At 38.5% G+C, this 23975-nt stretch overlaps 1 protein-coding gene across 3 annotated transcripts in view; it reads left to right on the top strand.

The window, feature by feature from the left end:
• The window catches only part of TTC28 (tetratricopeptide repeat domain 28), a 623568-nt gene that overhangs the window by 196463 nt on the left and 403130 nt on the right, over positions 1-23975 (top strand). Inside the window, exon 1 of one of the 3 annotated variants that reach the window (XM_077874165.1) lies at positions 3493-4294. The exons of the other annotated variants lie outside the window; for them this stretch is intronic. Coding sequence (XP_077730291.1) covers positions 4268-4294 — 27 coding nt within the window. The 5' untranslated portion in view covers positions 3493-4267. Of the gene's footprint in view, positions 1-3492; positions 4295-23975 lie in introns of those variants that run through there. 3 annotated transcript variants of the gene reach the window in all.

The raw sequence follows: 23975 nt of genomic DNA, 5'->3' as shown, positions 1-23975 counted from the left end.
ACCACTGAGCCACCCAGGCTGCCCTCAGAAACTGACTGTTTGTTTTTTTTTTTAAGATTTTATTTATGTATTCATAGAGACACACACACAGAGAGAGGCAGAGACACAGGCAGAGGGAGAAGCAGGCTCCATGCACAGAGCCTGACGTGGGACTCGATACAGGGTCTCCAGGATCACACCCTGGGCTGCAGGCGGCGCTAAACCGCTGCGCCACTGGGGCTGCCCAGAAACTGGCTCTTAACTATAGAGAACAAACTGATAGTTACCAGAGGGGAGGTGGGTGGGGGAATGGGTGAAATCTCTGATGGGAATTAAGGAGTGCACTTGTCTTTGATGAACACTAGGAGAGATATGGAAGTGCTGAATCACTATATTGTCCACCTGAAATTAATACAACATGTTAGCTATACTGAAATTAAAATTAAAAAATGGAACTGGGTGACTGGGGAATTAGTAGTAGTGTCCAGTAAACAATTTAAATATATGTATTAAAAATGTAAAAATAAAGAAAAATGCTGCTTCATTTGTGCCCTTTGCCTACTGTGATACCTTCAGTGACCTGCATTCTATAGGATATAGTCCAAATTTCTCTGACTTAAAATGTTCCCTACCATTTGGTTCCAACATACCTTACCAAAGTTTCTTTTACTTTGTATGGAATGGAATGGACTTTGACTCATTCACCATTCATTCCCTCACCCCCACTCTGCCCCATTCATTCTTTTCCCCCCAGAATATCAAGCACTTCTGCTGTACCAGGCACTATTTGGGGCACAGGGGTTTACAAAGCTGAGCAAGACAAATCTCTGTCTCTAACATTCTCACACTGAAACCTCATATTTTAGGGAGGTAAAATAAATGTCTCTTGAATACATCTTGTATATGCTTGTATCTTTTGTTCACACTATTCTCCATTTTCTTTTTCTTTCATTGTTTTATTCAACAAGTATTTAATGATTGCTTATTGTGTCAGGTATTTTTCACAGACTGTTGGTATTATAACAGAGCGAAGTCCCTGCTCCCTTGGAATTATGTTCTTGTGAGATGAATACGACGTTAAATAAACAAACGAAATATATGTCATAAGGGCTATCAAGTAAAATGTAGCAGAGTAAGGAAGATGGAACATTAAAGTGTGTGGGTCATGGTGCTATTATTTTAGAAGGAATGGTGAGAGACAGCCTTTCTAATATGATATTTGAAAAAAGTTCTGAAGGAGCTAAGGGAGAGAGCCAAGAGGCTATCTGGAGGAAAAGTGATTTAGATAGGGAGTACAACTAATATATGCTAGATATGTTCAAGGGACAGTGAGGTGGCCAGCAGGGTAAGAGTAGGGTAGGAGCTGAGAAAGGGAGCAGGAAGGGGTTAAGAGATGAGGTCTGATAGGTAGAAGGGTCTGGATCCTGAAAGTCATTCCTGACTGTGGTAAGCAACTTGGCTTTTGGCTCTAGAGTGAATTGTATCTTCTCTGAATTGTAACCACACTGTCCTTTGTGAAACCTTCCTTGATTAGCCTGTTTACAATGATTGCTCCTTCTAACTTCTGGAACACCAACTGACTATATAACTCCTTTGTTACTTAACTAAGGCAATGCCTGGTTGTCTTCTTATAGGTTTTTTGTTTTGTCCTAGCTTCTTTGTAACTTCCTGTAGCATAGGGACTTAGTCTAACATCTTTCTATCCTAATTGTTATTTTGTACCTAGTTGGCACATAATATATGTTTGTTTGGTGAGCTCCTGGCCTCAGATGTCAGCAGTAGGAATTTGAAAGTGATATCTAAGAAAGAAGTGATAGGACTTGGTGATAAGAAATGATGGAGGAATTTCTTAACATAAGGAGTAACATGAAGGTTTTGTTATCCTGGAAGAATAACAGTGCTGTGGACAGATAAAGGAAAGTTGGGAAGAGAAACTAGTTTTGGGGTAGATTGATGAATTTGGTTTACAGTTTACTGAACTTTCCATGCTAGTAGGATATCCAGGTTAAGCTGTGTGGAATAATATGGGTATGTCAGAACATATACAAAGTATTGGTGCCATTTGCTGGTATTATTTGACTGCTGACTACTGTATGTAATTTCAAGAGCAGGATTAGCCTCTTACTCATATTTCTAGTACCTGGAACAAAGGCTGGAAAATAATAGGTGCTTAAGCATAGGCACTTCATAATTGTGTTTTTTTTAAAAAAGATTTTTATTTATTTATTCATGAGAGACACACACACACACACAGAGGCAGAGACATAGGCAGAGGGAGAAGCAGACTCGCTGCGGGGAGCCCCATATGGGATTTGACCCCAGAACCCAGGTATCATGCCCTGAGCTGAAGGCAGACGCTCAACCACTGAGCCAGCTGAAGGCAGTTGCTCAACCACTGAGCCACCCAGTTGTACCGGCACTTCATGGTTTTACTGAAATGAGAGGTAGTTATGATGCATGTCATGAAAGGGTCATAGTCTCTGGAGTTGTGTTATTGTGGGTCTGAATACCAGCCCTACCACCTTCCATGTGTTGTGGTCTTGGTTGAGCTTGTGACCCCTCTGAAGCTCAATGTCCTCATCTGGCAAATGGAATAATGAGACCTTCCTTGCAAGGCTGGAGATAATGAATGTAGGCATAGGTCCTGGCAGAGATAGTGGTTTAAGGAATAGTACCTATTCACTCAGCTATTATCAGTTAATATTATTATTAAAAAAAGATCATGGTTTCAACATTGAATTTCAGACTCAGGCTCAGAAAGTATCTCAAAAATAATTTGTTTCAGATAACTATTTTGGGTACTTTAATAACATTTATAATCAGATATAGTGTTCAGTCTGCATATAATCACCCACATTGGCCAATCCTGCCAAAGCATCTAGAACTTGGAGAGTAATAAGTTAAACATTGTAGGAACTTCGACTCATAGTACATCAGTTACTATTATTGTGTACATTAGTATTCTAGTAGCTTACATCACCCATTATATTCCCATCTAACAAAATAGCCTCATGGTGGGATAGGAATTCATAGACATGTTGGATGACAGATAATAGTGGAATTACATAGTATCTTGTGTTTAGAGATGTAGCTCCTTAAATAAGATGGAATCATTTTACAGAAGATGAACGAAACAATCTCCATAGCAATAGTTTATAATAATAAAATTAGTGCTTTACTTAGACAAGCAGAGTCTATTCCTAATTTTTTAATCTTTTAAGATATCTGAAATATTTTTTTCTTCAAATTACACATTGAGATTTTGTAGCCTTTTGGTCTGGAGTCCCTTTTCAGTTTTTTTCTCTTGATGTAATTCACAAATTCAAATACATCTTTTGAAATAGTTTCCTGATTTTGTAGGTCTCTCCTGGCTCTGATTCTTGAGGAGCTGTTGTTAGGTATGTCTCCAACTGTATGCTTACTTTTGCTTTAGAACAGATGTCGTGGCACTAAGACCCAGAAACCGTTTGCTCTGTGTGGCTGGAGCTGGGCAGGCGGTGCTCACACTGAAGGGAAGGAAGTCATTAGTGCAGACTGAGCTGTGGAGTTGGGTTCTTGCAGGATTTCCTTCCAGCCTTTCCCCACTAAGGTTCTTGGGAATTAAAAAAAAAAAAATCTAAACACACAAACCAAGTTTTCCTATTTACAGTGTTCAGGGAAGGTAGGCATTTTGGGAAGGGCAGATCCTTTTCCCAAGTTAGCCAAGAACGAAGAAAAAAAAACAGCGTAAGGAAGCTCTGATTACAGATCTTTGGAATTTTCTTTGCTAAATTTTACAAACGAGAAATACACCCAGAATTTTGGGAATTGCTCCAGGCTGCGCGTGAGGGTTTGATTGCTTGTCTAATCTTTTTTTTGAGAAGAGGAGAATTCGCCAAAAGGGGTTTGGATGGCAGGAGCCCGGCTCGGTTTCCGCAGCAGCTCTCGTCCGGAGTCTCTTCTCTGAGGGAGGGTCTCTGTAGCCGGCTTGGAGACCCCCTGCCGCAGACTCCTTTTGCAGGCGCTGGCTGGGGCGGGGGGGAGGGAAAATGCCCCGCTCTGGCAGGAGTACGCTGGCTGCTGCTGGGACTTCCTAGCCCGGTGGGAAGTGTGTTCGTGGTGTGGGGATACTTTTCATTGAACTGAAGGCGAAAAGACTGGACTCTCCTGGGCTTTTTCCCTTTGCAGTGAATATGGGAAAGAATTAGGGGGTGGGAGGGAGGCAGCATGACTTGCAGTCGCTGCTGCCCTGCATCTGCCCCCAGCCCCCAGCCAGCATCTTGATGTTCCACGTATCGGCTGTACAAATATGATGAAATGGCAGCCCCGGAAGAAGGTAAGTGTCCTGGAGTGGGGACGGGGCCCTGACGCCCAACCCAGGGAAGGGTGACTGGGGGCGGTTGCCCTCGGGTCCCTCCATCCTTTCCGTAGTTTGCTGGGCTGGCCGGACAGGCAGCTCTGTCCCTTTAGGGACTTGGCGCCAGTCCCTCAGGGACGAGTTACAAGTCAAGTTTACGTCCACTGCCCTCTTAAGTTTTTCCTTCTTGGTATCCCTGGACTCTCAGGGGTGACAGCTCAGAAACACCCCTTTGCTTTAGAAGCCCCGTGAAGCCAGCGACAGGATTAGCTTTGCAGGACCTGTCCAAGAGCTGCCCGAGTCCAAGGGCTCGGTGGTGCCTGTCTCTGGGGGACCATTTGGGGCTGCACCCCCAACACATTCCAGTGTCCCTGCAGGTGGGTGTTGTAGCACCTACTTCCCCAAGGGGTTAATAGGTTGCGAGCTGCTGGCAGCTGCTTCCCAAGGGCCCCGCTGGGGGGCGAGCATCCCCAGCACAAACGCCCAGCCCCAGCAGCTGGTTCCCGGGCTGCCGGCCTCGGGGCCTCCTGCCCCAGCGCCTGGGGCCGGGCCGGGCCTTCTGCCTGCGGGGCTCCCGGGCCGCCTCGTGGGCCGGTGCGAGTGCGCGCGCCGGCCATTGTGCACGGGTGTGTGTCTGTGCGTGTCAGCGTGCACGGGCGTGTGTGCATCGATCGTGGGGAAGTGGGGGAGGGGGCACTTTGCTTTTTGCGAGATTATTTCCTAATATGGCTCCTTTGTTGAGAACTCAAGAAAAAAAAAATCCAGTGGTTCTATCAAAATAAATTGCTATTGGTCCCAGAAATAACGTTCTAAATGTGGGACTGGTCCCTACCCCAGGACGCTCAGGGAGAAAGACAGCTTTCTTTAAGTTGTTGGCTGCTGTAGGTTTGGCTAGGGCTCCCTTTTGCTAACTTGTCTGGCACTGTTAGGTGAACCCAGTGGTACATAGCATAGCAGGACCCCCCCCCCCCCTTTCAAATACCTCATTTGGCTATGGTTTTTATTGACATTCTCCTGAAGGAAAACACAGCGAACTGAATGTGCTGTGCCCCTCCCCAGCCTTGACCTGTCTCTGTTAGCAGCTGCCTGGTGTTTTACTTGAACTAGCTTAGCTAAACTGACTCTTCCTTTGTGGCATGATGTGTGATACCGTGTTTTACATCAGAGTTGAAATAGAAATCATGTGTGAAATGATTTTTAAGATATTGTGCATTTGCTATATTGCTAGAGAATCTAACAACCCCCTTCTTTAGTATAGCCTGATAAATTGAAAGGTTTGCTTTGATATCTATAATACAATTTTGATCTCTGACACTAAGTTATTTTCTTACCTCATCCGGAAGTTAGAATCTCTTTTATATTAGTTCTCATCATAGAGGTTCTTTCAGTGAGATTGGTTTCATTTACTTTAGTTAAGAGATCCATGTTTCAAACCCCCCCCCCATCCTGACAAAAATTAGGTTGAGGAAAACCATAGAAGAAACCATATAATTAAGCAATTTAAATAGATGCAGTGTATTCCTAAAGTGCTCCCCCATTTCTTCTATATTTGTAAATTGCATATTTATGAGTACTTTTAAGATGTCTGTAAACTATACATTCATAAATGTCTGTTTTTTCTATTTTACCCAATATGCAGTAACTCATGTGGTTATGTCTGTGGAAACCCCTCTGGGTACCGGTATTGCTTGAACCACGGAAGTATTATTCTTGGCAGTCAGGTGGATTTCTGGACTCTGGAAGATTCTGTTTCAAGTGTTAGGATTCACTCTGCAGTATTTACTCACTCTGTGATGCTTAAATTGCTATACCAGAAGGCTGTGTTTATTCACTGTATTCATAATCCCAAACCATCATGTTATAAAGATCCAGATATAATTCTACAGAGTTCATAGAAGATTAAAAAATAAGCTGAGCCATCAAATACTGTATGATTATTTGGTGGTGTCTTGAGAACAATTCTTGCTTCTTCTTCATTGGAAATGGAAGCTTCCTTGGATGATACTCAGTGTTCAAAACCTGGTAGGGTACCAGTAAGTCTTTACAAGGATTAGGCTTATTTTCTTATTCTTCCAAGAATACTCTCATGATCGGATCATTGCCATGGTTTCTGGCTGGGTCTGCTAACACATTTGTAGTGGAACAGTCACATGCCATGTGTTTTGCCAAACTGTTTCATAAAAATCATTTACACTACAGATGAAAAGTGATACTGCATTGATGTGATTTTAACAAAGCTAGGAAGATCATCCATAGAATGCTGGATGCCCCAAATAGCATTTGTCTATAGCTGGGCTTTATGACTAGGAATGGTTGGTAACTTGCTATTATGGGGTTCTGTCTGTCACCAGTGCTGGCTTTCATAAATTCTGGGCTAACTATAAAAGAATGACTGTAGGTTCTAGGTTTCTTTGTTTCTAACTGAGCATGCAGCTGGGGTACATGATGGAAGGGGAGCTTCTTACTCCTCTTTGCTTACTGGCTGAATTAAACTAAATATTAAAATTCAAGATGTCCCCTACAAAGTATTCAATTAGGGTGTCCTAACTTTTCATAGAAACCCCCACAACATGATTAATCATGTTCAACCCTCAGAATCAGAGAGGAGCTTAGGACCCAGTCCTCCAAAGCCTCCCACCAAGAGCCCTATAATTACCCTAAAGAGTAAGATTCTGTGTAATTGTGATTGCATCATGGTAAGAATGGCAGTTAATATCATGCAATTAGCAGCTACCATTTTTAAAGCACCTGTGCTATGCTAGTAGGCATCTCTACTTGCTCTATACGCATTCATTTACTTCTTTTCCAGTGAGGTGGTAGGTGTTATAAGTTGCATTTTACAAATTAAGGAAACAGGTTTAGAGAGATGTAGTGACTTACCCAGCGTAACGCAGAATGGCAGGGTCAGAGGTAGGATTAGACAAGCCCTTGTTTACTTCAAGATGTGTGTTCTTCACCATTGTACTTGGGAATTTATCCAAGAAAGATAAAGCCTGACTGCTGAAGTGATCTCCATATAAGAAGGTTTACCATAGCTTTGCTCCTGCATTTCTGGATACTGGCACCAAGATGTTCTTCTTCCTTCTCCTTCTTGAAAAAACACGGTGATTTTATCTACCTCCAAATTCTTGGAGCATTTAGAATCTATGCTGTTTTAGGCTGATTGTCTTTTAAATTGATAGCAAGCTTTAAAAAAAATCTCTTTATGTATATATCCAGTCTCTCAATTATATACTTCAGTCTCCTTGAGTTCAGGAACCATATCTCATAGCTCTCTTTCTCTTTTTTTTTTTTTTTTCGGTGCCAAGGATAATATAGTTGCTCAATATGTGTTTTGGGAGATAAAGAGAGGGAATCTTAAGCAGGCTTCACACCCAGCATGGAGTCCTATGTGGGGCTTGATCTCATGACCCTGAGATCATGACCTGAGCCGAAATCAAAAGTTGGATGCCCAACCGACAGAGCCACCTGGGCACCCCTCTCAACAAGTATTTGATGTAAAAGTAAGTAAGAACTATTACTTTGTAGAAATTATATTTTTAGACTTTCTTATTCTAAGAAACAGTAGGAAATTTAAATGTAAAAAGATTCAAAATATTTCAGTTGATTCATAGATATTAGAGTGTAGTGGGTTATTAAAGAGCACCAGAGGGATCCCTGGGTGGCGCAGTGGTTTGGCGCCTGCCTTTGGCCCAGGGCGCGATCCTGGAGACCCAGGATCGAATCCCACATCAGGCTCCCGGTGCATGGAGCCTGCTTCTCCCTCTGCCTGTGTCTCTGCCTCTCTCTCTCTCTCTCTCTCTCTCTCTGTGACTATCATAAATAAATTAAAAAAAAAAAATAAAGAGCACCAGAATATTTTGGCACTGACTTCTGGTCTTTTGTAAGGAATATTAGGGAGGGGACAACCATACTTTCCACAAAATATCTACCGACAGTCATTGTTAAGACACACTACCAGAATCCATAGACCAGACTCCTGGTTCAGTGTCATGATCATTTTATTAATGTAACCTTATTGGCCTGGCAAAATATACTTTCCCTGTTTACACATTAAGAGGCTATCATGTAGCACATTATTTTTATCTTGTACTTGCAGAAATGGTAGTAATTAAAATGCTCATCTCATAGAAACATGTTTGTTTACAATTCTGAAGTGATTTCTGCTCTTTAAAATCCAAGGATTAGTATCAGATAACACTGTGTAAATAAGACTGCAGTCAAAACCTGCAGGAAAGCGGCTGCTGATTGGATTTTTTCATTGCTTATCTAATGTTATTTTACTGTTCACACATAATAAAAGATCATTAATAGGAAGATGTCACATAAGCTACATTAATTATGTCATTTGAGAATCATATGATGTATTTATCTTGTTATACTTGTCACATTAATATAACGTGAATCTGGCTTCTTAAATGATTTCTCTGATGGAGCTTCATTTAAAAAACTTGTTTGGAAGCTCACTTGTAAGGATTCCATTCTGTAAATTTGTGTCTTGGAATAGCTTATTACTTTTACAGAAGAGTGTATTTCAAATTCCTGTACTTTCTCTATAGTACAGTATTTTGTTTCTGAATTAGAAAGCTAAGGCTTAAATTTTAACTTTACTAAATTACATACTTACCTGCCTGAATGCTATGCTAGTTATTATGATACTATTAATTTTGAACTATGGCTTATATAATAGTGTAAAATTAGACTTAAAAATAATCAGACATTGTAGACAAAAGTAATTATAAAGAGAAGTCTCACACATTTCATGATAAAGATCTTTCTACAAATCTGTTCTGTATACCATTCCCAGATTAGTGAAACCTAGAGGCCCAGGTTTTAGTTCTGGCACTTCCCATGACTTGTGTCCTTGGGCATGTCATTTAATCTTTCACATCTGACTCCCCACTGTTAGAGGTTAGCACCTCATTATCACTTGCTCAATCTACTGCAAATGGCATCCTAATGATTTTTTTTCCTGGTCTCTTTTTTTCCTCTGGTTTTTCCTTCTTACTCCTTTTAGAGTAATTGTTAACCACACTACCCCCCACATCTGTTCACATTATTCACCTCCTTAAAACCCTGCTGTGTCTCTCTATTGTCTCATAGAGGTCTTCAAAGTGGGTAAACACACCTTGGGTTAGGGGCCATGCAAGAAAATGGCTGGGTTTGGGAGAAAATAGAACTTCTGTTTTTATGTATTTTTTAATTTAAAAGAATAAGAAATTTAAGTTTTATTGATCTTTCAGTATGGTTTGCCATTCCTGTCCTCCTTTGTTCACAGGCTATCAGGGATTTGTAGTGGTGCCCACTCATTGTTCCTGTCAGTCATTTGTTCACCTTCAGTATGCTATGGGGTACTGTAGTTTCTATCATAAAAGATCTTGTCTTAGGTGATTAATTTTATTAGAAGAAGAAGAAAAAAGAAAAATGTAAATTATATAGTGATGAAGAGGATGGGCTCTGCAGCTAGACAGCCTGCGTTTGAATTCGAGCTCAGCTCCTTCATAGCTGTGTAGCCATTGCTTAACCTCTCTGTGCTTCACATGTCTCCTCTACTGAATGTGACTGGCACCTAGCTCTTAGTGTGCCCTAGAAGATATAATGTAAAATATGTACCAGGGGTGCCTCACACTTAAAATGTGCTTACTACCTTTTTCCTGTTGGTATAACTGTATCTTACAGTGTAGCTGCCCATGGCTCACCAAGGCTCCTGTGTTTTGCATTTACTCTGTCCTTTACCTAGAATACCTTCTCCTTGTCATTGGCTTGTGTTCCTTTTGTCACTGGCCATAACCTTAAGAGTTAACACAAACTTCTCCTCCTTAGTGAATCCTTCTTAATTGCTGAGCATAGTTGGCTGCACCCTCGTTTGACTGTACTTGTATGGGCTACCATCATAGCCCTGTCATTGTCAGTGTGTCTGTGTCTCCCGGTGTAAAGTTTTGAAGGAATAGGCACAGAGTAGGAGTTGAATGAGTAAATGTTTGAAAAAATGTAATGCATTTATTGATAGACAGTGATCTTCAATCAATTGGCAAAATTCTCTGACTTGCCAGTTATTGGAGATGTCTAACTTGCAAGTTTATCTCTGCCCATTTCTCACCCTCTTAGAATGCCATATGGACTATAAGTCAGGGTGATTCACTAAAGGGGTAATCTTAACTATGCACCTATTAAAGAAGAAGTCACAGTTATGAGGTAGTGGTTGTACAATATTGTGAATGTACCAAGCACAACTGTATCATATACTTTAAAATGGTTAATTTTGTATTATGTGAACTTCCCCTCAATTGAAAAAAGCGGGGGGGAGAGTTAACAGTTATTTGTGACACATCTCATGACTGATCATCTGACATCAGTACAGCAACACCATGGTTTTAAACCACTGGAGTAAATCTCTTTTCCCCTTAGCCTCAAATATTTTTAATTCTGTAAGATTGGTAAGGAATGGTCATCTACAGAAAACTACTTCCAGGAACGTTTGAGAAGCTGGGAATGGTCAATAGACTTGATAAGAAGTGAAGGAAGTCAGTGATGAGAAAATCTGATTTGGCACCTTTAGTGTTCAGGAGCAAGCCAGTAAACATTGCCAGTGTGAGAGGCTACAGAGTTTAATTGGCCCAACCTCAAAAAAGGGCGCCAGCAGCCACCTTCATTTTGCTAGTCAGTTACAGTGATGACATATGTGGAAAACACAGTGGAAGCAAGAGGAAGCCTGAAGTCCCAGCTGGCCCTATCAGCTTTAGCTTCCACAGTGATTTCATTAAATCATTAATAACAATGTATGTTTTAGCTTTAAGATGTGTTAACACCGTGTCGTTTTATTGAAAGCCATAAAAATTATATCATTTAACTGACATTTTCAGGATTTATATGAATCCTTTGTCCTGAACTTTCTTGTTAGTCTCCCCCCTTTTAGGTTTTTGTAGCTAAAAAGAGTATTTTCATATGATTGAGACCTTTGTAATTTATTGTGTTAGAATGTTCTGTCTCTGTTATTTTGAGTATTCTATGCTTTTAGCATATATTTTAAGAAAAAATGTAAAATCGTGTCTTTTGGCTTATACCTGCTGTGTAATAAATTTAGCATTCTAGAAAACATACATGAAATGAACTTAATGGCAATTGTCAAAGCTGCACATCAGTTTTTTGCTGGTAGATGTCTCTTAGTTTGGATTATTAAAGGACTGAAATTTCTCTAGCTTATTTCTGATTATGTAAGTCAATGTCCATTCATGAAATACACCCATATTTCTAGAATCATTTAGTTTGTGGGAGATAATATTTTGGATTCCTATCATGTCAGGGGACTGAGACTTGTAGAAGTACAGATTCTGAGGCAATTCTGAGTTAGAGAGCAGTTAATATTTGGAATAGCGTCAAAGTGGAGTTAGGAGCCAGGAGATCCTTGTGGGAACTGTGTTTGGATATGTACTATCCCAATATGCAATATACATAGACTTGAAGCTAGAAAGGTAATAGCTGGGGCTAGGGAAGGAAGAAACTCTTAAGGAAACTTTGTTGCACGCTCTGGGATAACTTGTTTGTATTCTATATTGGCATGCTAACACTGACTAGATCAGATATATATAGCTTTTTTTTCCATTGGTAAATGATTCATTATTTTAGTTTGTCCAATGTAGGTGTTCCTTCTTTTAAGGAAAATCGAAATATAATTTTTTAAAAGATTTTATTTATTTATTCATGACACACACACACACACACACACACACACAGAGAGAGACAGACAGACAGACAGAGGGAGAAGCAGGCTCCATGCCAGGAGCCCGATGTGGGACTTGATCCCGGGACCCCAGGAACATGCCCTGGACCAAAGGCAGGTGTTAAACCGCTAAGCCACCCAGGGATCCCCCAAAATATAATTTTTAAAATCTGAAAACAGACTGAAAGCCAACTTACTTTACATAACTAAAAACCTTGAATGTCCCTTATATTTATCTGGATCATTACTTCACTACTCTGACAATTAGTTGTTAAGCATTTTTTATATTTTTAATAGTTATAAATGAACATAACAAGTATGCATATACATATTTCAGGATTATGTGCAATTGTGGTATCTGTGAAAAACTTTATGCTTAAGCCCAGACCTGCCAGATACTTTTGGAGCTGTGTTTGTGGAGTTGAGATTCTCAGGCATAGGTAAGATTGTTTTTGAGGAGTAGAGAGAAAAGTGCCATAATGAGTGATTGTGGACTCATTTTAATTTTGATTGGGCTTTGGGTTTTTATTACCTAATAATTAGCTTTTTATCCAATAAGAGGGTGGGCTTGAGAAAGAAAAGATAAAATGCAAACCACTTTGTTTTACTGTTAATTTTGGTAAAGATTTTAGGTTAAACCATGTGAAATTGCTGATGTTTAACCATCTTTTACCTACAGAAATAGAAATTTATTATGGTTCAATTAATATTTGGGGGTTAGGAATGGTGGTGATAAATATTGAAATTAAGACTAAAATGTGTTTGGGGGATTAATTATGAATTAATTTCAAAGTCACTATGGTTTCCATGGAAAATTGCTACACTAATATTTAATTTATCTATAGTGTTCATATGAATTTCTTGTTAACTCAAACTTAATTCATTAATCCTGCCAGCCCCTGTTAAGTTTCTATCATTTTTTTTGATGTGAAATTTTCTAAAATATATTACACATTTTCTTCTTTCTTAAACAGTAGGTTCTAAGTGTGATGTAAGCTTCTCCTGATTACTTAGGGTATTATCGCAAACATGAATTATTCTACTTTGCTATATAGTACAGCAACACTACAGAAGCTTTTAAGAATGTGGAATTTTTTCCCATACTGAATGACCCTAGGTTGCTCTCTGTTTCTTTAAAATACTTTTATGTTGTCTTTGTACATATTTTTCCTATCTTTCCATGTTACCCAAAGCAATGCATCTGTCATGTACCTACCTTTTGCAATTCTGTTTTCTGTCTGTGGTGGGTAGGAAATCCAGTTGAGTCTTACCTTGTGATTAAGATGAAAGTACTTTGAATGAGGGTTTCTCTTATGAGTGTGTGAACTTTAGATTGTGACCTGTGGCTTTCTATTTTGACTACATAGAGGTTTTTTGTTTTTTAAATTTTCTTTAATTTTGATTTTGTTTTTTTTTTTAATACTTTCTGATTTTAGGCTAGGTTTTAGATAGTTGAAATGGTTAAATTAGTGACCTTTTGATAAGTGAGATACTTATTATGCCGTTGATTACTGTTAGATATTCGAGGATGCACGGTCACAGGAATTGAAAACATTTGAATGATTTGATAAATACCAGTATAGTTTTTCTCTTCTCTGTCTTTGCTTTGGTGTATCTGGCTTGGCATTTTATTTTTTTAAATTTAATTAATTAATTAATTAATTAATTAATTAATTTGGCTTGGCATTTTAAAAATAACTTGTTCATATATATATACACACAATAAAAGATTATGGCAGAGGGGCACCTGGGTGGCTGAGTGGTTGAGTGTCTGCCTTTGGCTCAGGTCATGGTTCCGGGGTGCTGGGATCAAGTCCCGAATGAGGCTCCATATGGGGAGCCTGCTTCTCCTTCTGCCTTTGTCTCTGCCTCTCTCTCTGTGTCTCTCATGAATAAATAAATAAAATCTTAAAAAAAAAAAGGATTATGGCAGAAAGAACTACTACTAGTAGTTTATGTGGAGGGTGGAATTACATACCTTAGGAGCACCTGGGTGGCTCAGTGGGTTAATAAGCCTCTGCCTTCAGCTCAGGTCATGATCTCAGGGTCCTGGGATCGAGAACCCTGCATTGGGTTCCCTCCCTCTCCTTCTGCCTGCCACTCCCCTGCTTGTGCTCTTCTCTCAAATAAATAAATAAAATCCTAAAAAGAAAAAAAAAAAGAATTTCATATCCTAGGGAGTGTGATTGTCTTTGAGAAGAAATGACCAAAGAATGTGGGATTTAAATATTAATTAGTTACACATTAATCAACTAAAACATTATTTTTATAGTGACATAAATATTAATTGTTTTATTTATTTATTATTTATTTATCTTTAAAATTTTATTTATTCATTCATGAGACACACACACACACACACACACACACACACACACAGAGAGGCAGAGACACAGGCAGAGGGAGAAGCAGGCTCCACGCAGGGAGCCTGATGTGGGATTTGATCCCGGGACTCTAGGATCACACCCCAGGCCAAAGGCAGGCGCTAAACTGCTGAGCCACCCAGGGATCCCGTTACTTATTTTAAACAACTTTTTTAGTTTTGGCTTAGGTTCGTGGTAGACAGATTTTATGATACTGAGACTGAAACATTTTTAGAAATGAAAGGACCTTAAGGAACACTTAATGTTACAGATTAGGAAGCAAAGTACCAACCAGTAGGCTAAATTGGCACCCTCAGAATCATGTAGCTATTCCAAGGCTGGCCTAGATCTTAGGCCAGCCTGTGGGTATTTAGAGACTGTATCACTATACTGCTTCTACTGCTCTAGCAATTTGGAATGTAGGGTTGGACTTATTTCTAAAAAAAGACACTTATATAGATGGTATAGTTCAAAGATACAAGAAATCTATTTGCTTTCAGATATCTCTTCTGTGACTTCTTTTCCTAAAATTCTTTTGTGCTAATGCTTGAACATTCCAGAGTAAAATGCAAAAGCTTTTTTTTTTTTTTCCTGTTTTGTTGGTTTTGCTATTACTTAGCAAGACATTCAGAAATGGGATCTGTAAAAATACCCTCTTGTCATAGCTGGTAGGGAGGGGTTCATGAACCATCAGGACCCTAGTCATGGAGAGGCCTGATTTGAGGTGGAGGATGGGGTTACTTTGATGGGAACCATGAGTAGCCTAGAATCAGCATTAAGGTAGGTAGGAGTGCTGAAATACTGACTCTATCTTTGGCCTTCCATCTTGCTCCTGTCTGTGCAATGACCTCCTCCAGTGCTATGTGTTCCAGGCCTCTGGAAATGTATGCCTTGGCCACAATGCAGGAAGGCTTGTTCGGATCTTCCTTAAAAGTGACACATGAAGGCTCCACTTTAGATAACTAGTAGAGATGCTCTGGTGCACAGATGGCATCACTTTAGATAACTACCCTGGGACCTCACCACTATGCCCCTAGCTTTATAAAAGCTATGGCTTGAGGTCCAAACAGGGCAGAAAATAGCGGTGGAGGATGGGGCAGAGAATGGTTGCCTACCACCTGGATCATCCATCTGTCATATACCCAACTGTCAGTAAGTTGCCCTGAATAAAATTCCTTGTAAATGTGTGGGGTGGTTTGCTTTGTTTTTTGGTTCTAAAGTGCCTTCTTGATCTGAAGGATACTTTACTGACTCTCCTCCATCTTCTAACAAGGGTTCTGTGATTTGAGGGGACAAGAGAACCAGTTGAGAATGGAAATAGAGGATGTTGGCCACACACTTCATGTACTCCATAATTTTAAGGAAGGACCAGTTCTAGGTCAGAGTAGTTGATGCAAAAGGACCACGAGTAAGGGAAGAAAAATTAATGACTATTATCTATAAAGATGAAGTAACTTACCTGAAAGTAAATGGTTTATGTTGGTTTATACAAGTGTGAACTAGACCTCACTGGTAAATAAATCATATCAGGATGTACTTTGTTCTAATTATTTCTGATGATAGTTATGGTTCTTGAGAAATTTTATTGAACCATATAAATGGTATCCCATTTATAGTGGTCATGAAACAATTTAGAAAAACTAGATTATTATGGGAACCAGTGTTTTCAGTAAATAACTATAACTGTGGGTAGGTTATCTGTGTTAATTTGAACAGAACTCTTATTTTTTAAAATGAATACATAACAGATCTTTGCATTGCACCATACTGACTTAAGAATGAATGAGAATATAAAATTCCTAAAGCTAATTTTTAAATTATAAATTTATATAATTTAAATTATAAATCTGTAGACTATTCTGCTAACATTTAGAAGTTGATTAAAAGAGGATAAAAATGTGGAGAAAGTAACTGGATTTCTTCATCTCTTAAAAATTTAAACAGAAAAATTCTAACTTTAAGAGATATCAGTTAAAGGAAAGATCTTCAATTATAGGTCATTGACTTATATGTGTTGTTACATATACAAGTATAATTAATACTTATATTGACCAAATCAGGGAAGCTTAATTGGCACAGAGGATATAATCTCATCATGGATGAGTTTTAAACACTAATGTAAAAATATATAATTTTTGGATAAATAGAACCAGATATTTGTTCAGAGTTTAAAATGTCTATAATTTCTTAATGGATTCTGTTAGCCATTTTTGAGACTGTTTCAATGATATATGCTGTTAAATGAGAAGAATTTTAAAAACCAAATTTCTTTTAAGTGATCAAATTATTAAACATTTACTAAAGCTTTTGGAGATGCAGATATGAATAAAATACATTTTCTCTGGAAGGGAGGATGAGGCCAGTACACAAAATACCTGAAATGTGACGTGGCATATGTAAAGTATTACTGGAGAGAGTCAATAAAAGGGGAGGTCACAGCTGAGTTGATAAAAGAAGGGAAAGGGTTTGGAGTTCGGTTTATTTATTTTTTTAAAATTTTTTATTTATTTATGATAGTCACAGAGAGAGAGAGAGAGAGAGAGAGGCAGAGACATAGGCAGAGGGAGAAGCAGGCTCCATGCACTGGGAGCCTGATGTGGGATTCGATCCCAGGTCTCCAGGATCGCACCCTGGGCCAAAGGCAGGCGCCAAACCGCTGCGCCACCCAGGGATCCCCGGGTTTGGAGTTTGGAATAGAAATTCATAGACCAAGAGAGTCTACCTGGTGGAGTGGCGTTTTGGCTATAATTGGTGCGCTGATTTTTACCAGACAGAGGAGCTGAGGAGGCCATTCCAGGCAGTGAGAATAATGTAGGAGGGAAAGGCAAGCTCTGAGCATGTTTTTACAACATGGTAAGGAATCCCAGTTTGGCTGGAGGATAAGCTTCAAATGCCAGCTGAAATGCGGACAGTAATTGGCCCCAAAGATGGTGAAATTAGGTTTTCACATGCTTATTCTCCTCCTAATGCTTAGTGAGTAACTGGTTTTTCTCACCGTTTCTTATTAAAGAAAGATGAAAAACTGAGTAGGTTGCAAATGATGGGATTTTATTTGGCTCTGCAAGGATTTTTATAAATACTACAGCAGCTGTTTATATGTTTTTCATGATTGCCCTTATGCATATCAGAATGATTCTCTTCATTGTTTCTGCATAAGTCCACATTTGACTCAAGTTTATCTTTGAATGTTTGCCATTCTCATTTTGTTTGTACTCCCTTGGGTAGTATTACTTACCTGATGATAGGAATATCATAAATTTGGAATTCCAAGCACTTCCAATTTCAGAATGTCATCTCTTTACTACACATATTATGTAGTACTGTTAAACAGTCAGTTTGAGGTCTGTAGCACAATTCACAAAGCAACAATCTCTCCTGTATTTCCAAATAAAGTACTTGAAGGGAATGATATTTGCAGAATGTGCTATAGTGGTAAATTTAGAGAGTACAAGATAATTACTTGTAATTATGGCAATTTCTGTAAGGGAAATCATCTTAATTTGTTCCTACTAAGAAATAGAATTGCTCTACTCATAGCATTTGAATCTTTTTAGGAGATTAATGCTGTGTGCCTTCATTACTTTGAATGGACATTACAGCTTTTCACTACATCTGAAATTACCCCTTTAATTCATGCTTCTGTTTGAATTTCTGTTAAATGCAGTCTTCACTTTTAAAAAATCATATTCCAGAGCTCTTGTTGGAGAAAACTTACACGTCCATCCTAAGCAAGTTGTAAAAGAATAGTACATCTCTACTAGGAGAATAAACTCCCAAAGAAACTGTAGTCTGGATGGTGAAAAGAGTCTAACTTGTACTTGGAGCGTTCACCTGTCATGTTATTCCCTGAAGAGTTTAAAATTTAGATGGCCTTTAGGCTGATAGGTAATTACTATGGCTTAAAAATGATGCTGAATCTCCGAGCATTTTTATGAAGACTGCATTCTGACTACTTTTTTATTTTTAAGTATTTAATTATACCATCTGGAAAGGGTTACTTGTATGTAGTTAAGACAGAAAATTGGAGTGGGAAGAATGGGTTTATATGAGAATATAATTAATTGGAAAGAATATTGAAAACAAATGATGGACCTATGTCTCATAGGTGACAAAGGTATTAAGTATGGAAAGCTAACTCATTAGGCTGAGATTGTCTAAAAAAAATGAGTGATTTCAGTCTTGAGAGCTAGTGGGGTAGCTTAAACAATTCTGAGTTTTCAATGAACACTTATTTCTTCACGTTATACATGAATTTATTTTGGCTGCAGGTGAGGTGACTTGGTGCTAAAATTTCTGTCTCCCTTGATATCAGGTACAGTACTTAGCAACCAGAAGCCATGCCTGAGTAGAGCAGCTTTTAGGGAGGATCAGGTAACCCTGGTGAGAGGCAAAAGCCACAAGTGACTCAAGAGTTGTTCTTTGATTTTGAAATGTCCTGCCCTTTCTACTAAGACCTAAGTTTGTAGTCAAACTTGGGTTAATTGATTGAATAATTATTTCAATATGCATTTGTTGAGGGCCCATTATGTGCCAGATGCTGGCTATTTATTTCATAGTGAGGAGGGAAAATGAGTAATGCTTAATGGTAATAACTCCATTATCTCAAAATTTGGGATAGATCAGTTTAACCTTATGAATGTTTGCTAAGTAAGTTAGTAATTACTGGATTTGAGAGAACCAACTAATTTACTAACTATAAGCACTCTAATAATTTATGAAGTGTTAGATGTTGGGAGTACAGATTCAAATATAATATGATCCCCATTCTCAAGGAGCTTACAGTCTAGACAGGAAGTCAGAGGAGAAAATAAATTATTGCAATACAATGTGATAACAATGGTACCACATACAGGGTGCTATGGGAACATTGAAAAGCAGGAGGAGGAGGAGATGTGAGCTAAGCATTGAACTATGTGTACAAGTTGTCTGGGTTAATGATCAGTGTGTATTTCTAGAATAAAGACTTTCTTAACACTTCTTTCATTTTTATTACAGTGATTTTCAAAAGTAAACCAATTTTTTAAAGGGTTCAGCACATTCTGATTTCATTTATTAATCTCATGTTACTGTATCATAGTTTGATTTCCTTTTAATACTTTTGTAAGATAAATGTGCATTTCCTTCATATTCACCTCCAATTAGATTAGTTTTCACAGTTGGATTTTTAATAAAATGAGTGCTACCTTGAGTCTCTTTCTTTCTTTCTTTCTTTCTTTCTTTCTTTCTTTCTTTCTTTCTTTCTTTCCTTCCTTCCTTCCTTCCTTCCTTCCTTCCTTCCTTCCTTCCTTCCTTCCTTCCTTCCCTTTCTTCCCTTCCTTCCCTTCCTTTCTTTCTTGGTTTGTTTTTTCCTTCCCCTTTCCCTCCTCCCTCCCTCCCTTCCTTTCTTCTTTCCTTCCACCTTATGGCATAATGTCTTCCTTTTTAAAAAATACTTTAATATACAGACCTTTTGAATGTATTATACCCATATTAATTTTTTTCCTTAAATTTTTTTAAAAATTAGGAATGCAGTTCTCAAAGTATTTTTCATAGATTCACTGAGGAGGAAAAATTCTATGGTAAATAAATTTGGAAGTGTACACACTGTTTTCCTTTGGGGGTTTCATTTGGCATATTGTGAGGGTTTTGAGAAGTCCTACAATTAAGAAAGAAAGGAAGGGAGGAGACACTTCTTAACCTTTATTTGACAGAATGTATCCTAAATATGACTTTTTTATGGAATGAAAATATATGTATTTTGGGAATTGCTTTTTTTTTTTTTAAAGATTTTATTTATTTATTCATGAGAGAACAGAGAGAGAGAGAGAAGCAGAGACACAGACAGAGGGAGAAGCAGGCTCCGTGTAGGGAGCCCGACTTGAGACTTGATCCCGGGTCTCCAGGTTCATGCCCTGGGCTGAAGGCGGCGCTAAACTGCTGAGCCACTGGGGCTGCCCGGGAATTGCTTTTTAAAAATTTGATATTTTAAAAATTTATTGAGTATAGACATACAATGTTATATTAGTTTCAGGTGTACAACATAATCACTGGACAGTTCTATACATTACTCAGTGCTCACTGTAACAAGTGTAATTATCATCCATTACCATACAGTGTTATTAAAATATTATTTAAAAAATTTTTTTAATTTAATTTTTTTATTCATGAGAGACACAGAGAGAGAAGCAGAGACATAGGCAGAGGGAGAAGCAGGCTCTATGCAGGGAGCCTGATGTAGGACTTGATCCTGAGACTCCAGGGCCACGCCATGGGCCGAAGGCAGGCACTAAACCGCTGAGTCATCCAGGGATCCCCCTAAGATATTATTAACTATATTCCTTATGTTTACTTTTCATCTCTGTGACTTATTTATTTTATAACTGGAACTTAGTACCTCTTAATCCTCTTCCCCTATTTCACCCATACCCCTGGTCCCTGACAGCCACCAATTTGTTTTCTGTATTCAAGTCCTTTTTTTAAAGTTTTATTTTTTACTTTAAAAATTTTATTAAAAAATTGTTTTAAGTATAGTTGACACATACTGTTACATTAGTTTATGTGTGTATAACATAGTGGTTTGACAAGTTTATACACTGTGCTATGCTAACAAAATAGCTATCATCTGTCATGCCATTACAGTATCATTGACTATATTCCTTATGCTGTGACTTTTATTCCTGTAACTTATTTATTCCACAAGTAGAAGCCTGTATTTCCCACACCCTTTCAGCCATTTTGTCCATCCCTCATCCCCCTCCCCCGGCAACCATCAGTTTGTTCGCTGTATTCATAGATCTGATTCTGCTTTTTGTTTATTCATTTGTTTTATCTTTTAGATTCCATTCCATATATGAATTAAATCATATGGTATTTGTCTTGGGATCCCTGGGTGGCGCAGCGGTTTGGCGCCTGCCTTTGGCCCAGGGCGCGATCCTGGAGACCCGGGATTGAGTCCCACGTCAGGCTCCCTGCATGGAGCTTGCTTCTCCCTCTGCCTGTGTCTCTGCGCCTCTCTCTCTCTCTGTGACTATCATAAATTTAAAAAAAAAAAAATGGTATTTGTCTTTCTCTCTCTGACTTATTTCACTTGTGTAATATTCCATTGTGTGTATATATCACAATTTGTCTATTGATGACAGGTTGCTTCTATATTTTGGCTGTTGTTAAAATGCTGCAATAAACATAAGGTGTATGTATCTTTTCAAATTAGTGTTTTCATTTTCTTTGGGTAAATATCTAGTAGTGAAATTATTGGATTATATGATAATTCTGTTTTTAATTTTTTGAGGAACCTTCATAATGGTTTGTACAGTGGCTGTATCAATTTACATCCCCACCAAAGGGTTCCTTTTCCTCCAAATTCTTCCTTACACTTGTTATTTCTTATCTTTCTGATTTTAGCCATTCTGACAGGTGTAAGGTGATACCTCTCTGTGTTTTTGATTTACATTTTCCTGAAGATGAATGATGTTAAGAATCTTTTCATGTGTTTGTTGGCCAACTGTATGTCTTTTTTTTTTTTTAATTAAAAAAAATTATTTATTTATGAGAGACACACATAGAGAGAGAGAAAGGCAGAGACACAAGCAGGCTCCATGCAGGGAGCCTGACGTGGGACTCGATCCTGGGTCTCCAGGATCATGCCCTGGGCTGAAGGCAGCACTAAACCGCTGAGCTGGGGCTGCCCCAACTGTATGTCTTCTTTGGAAAAATGTCTATTTAGGTCCTTTGCCCATTTTTTAATGTGACTTTTTTTTTGGTGTTGAGTTGTATAAGTTCTTTATATATTTTGGATATTAACCCCTTGTCAGATATATATTTGCAAATATCGTCTCCCATTCCATAGGTTGCCTTCTTGTTTTGTTGACAGTTTCCCTTGCTGTGCAAAAGCTTTTTATTTTGATGTAGTCCCAATAGTTTAATTTCGCTTTTGTTTCCCTTGCCTTAAGAGATGTGTATAGAAAAATGTTGCCATGACTAGTATAAGAGAAATTACTGCCTGTGTTCTCTTCTAGGATTTTTATGGTTTTAAGTCTCACATTTAGGTCTTTAATCCATTTGAGTTTATTTTTGTTTATGGTGCTAGAAAGTGGTCCAGTTTCATTCTTTTGCATGTAGCTGTCTGGTTTTCCCAGCATTATTTATTAAAGAGACTGTCTTGGAAATTGCTTTCTTTCTTTTTTTTATTATTTATTCATGATAGGCACACAGTGAGAGAGAGAAAGAGGCAGAGACACAGGCAGAGGGAGAAGCAGGCTCCATGCACCGGAAGCCCGACGTGGGACTCGATCCCGGGTCTCCAGGATCGCGCCCTGGGCCAAAGGCAGGCGCCAAACCGCTGCGCCACCCAGGGATCCCTGCTTTCTTTCTTAAAATCTTTGTTTTTGTATTAGATAAAAGAATTCAGACACGTAATCAATGTGGAAATATTCTTATGGGCTGAAATTAATTAGAAGGAAATAACAAGAAAGAAGACAAGAGAAGAAAATAAAATGAAAGACTATAGGAATAGAGAAATGTGATAGAAAAATATTGGTAGTAGCAGAAAGGTTAAAAAAATTCTTGTAAAGGCTACAAAATGTTATTAAAATGAGACATAGTGAAATCCATTTATCAGGTTCCTGGATTTAATTTTTCCCTAGAGATATGAAGATATTGCTAAGTGCCAAAGTATTTTTCTCACATTTAATTTTTATAGTGCTTAAAACATTTTCCTACTGTTCTTCCTTAAAAATATTATGAAGGTTTCACTTTGTTATTAAAGGACTAAAATTTTTAACAATATAAAGTTAGATAAGAGAGCTGCTTAGTTCCCTTGGCAAATTTCACAATTGGGAAAACATTTTCTCCTTCCTGACTTTTTAAGGGCAGGTAAGGTTTTTTTTTTTTTTTTTTTTAAAGATTTTATTTATTTATTAATGAGAGACACAGTGAGAGAGAGAGGCCGAGACACACAGGCAGAGGGAGAAGCAGGCTCCATGCAGGGAACCTGACATGGGACTCTAGCCGGGTCTCCAGGATCAGGCTCTGGGCGGAAAGGCGGCGCTAAACCGCTGAGCACTGCTGAGCCACCCAGGCTGCCTGAGGGGCAGGTAAATTTTAAGAGATTCTTTAAGGAAAGAATCTCTTAAGTCTTATGCTGCCTGTGATGGTGTGAATTGTAGTACTTAAGTCTCTGATAAAGGTATGAATTGTTCAATCATTTGGTTACTTTTTTTGATGGAATGTTTTTATTCTTTTGGAGCTCTACTGGATAAAAAGGTATTTCTGAATTTGATTAGGGGGAGGTCAGAGAGAGATATTGAGTATGTCTACTCTTGCCAGATAGCTTAGATAAGAACAGGAATTGAGTGGGTGAAGCATGCTCTAAGTCTTGTCAAAATACTCCAGTTAGCTCTCGCATGATGCATAACCAAGTGGTCCCCTTCCATCAAAGCAGCCTTAGGAAGTTGAAAGTAAGAAAACTGGGAAATTATAGAGACCCTTTGGGGTTTGAATGTGACAACTTTAGAAATTAGAGAGACTTCATACAGTTCTTAAGGACAACCAACTAACTGAAGATGGATTCAGATAACTGTGTAAGTAGAACTTTTTATTT

This window comes from Canis aureus, chromosome 27, assembly GCF_053574225.1.
Source record: "Canis aureus isolate CA01 chromosome 27, VMU_Caureus_v.1.0, whole genome shotgun sequence".
Lineage (NCBI taxonomy): Eukaryota > Metazoa > Chordata > Mammalia > Carnivora > Canidae > Canis > Canis aureus.
The sequence above is the reverse complement of the archived record's forward strand: the minus strand, read 5'-3'. Positions and strand labels throughout refer to the sequence as shown.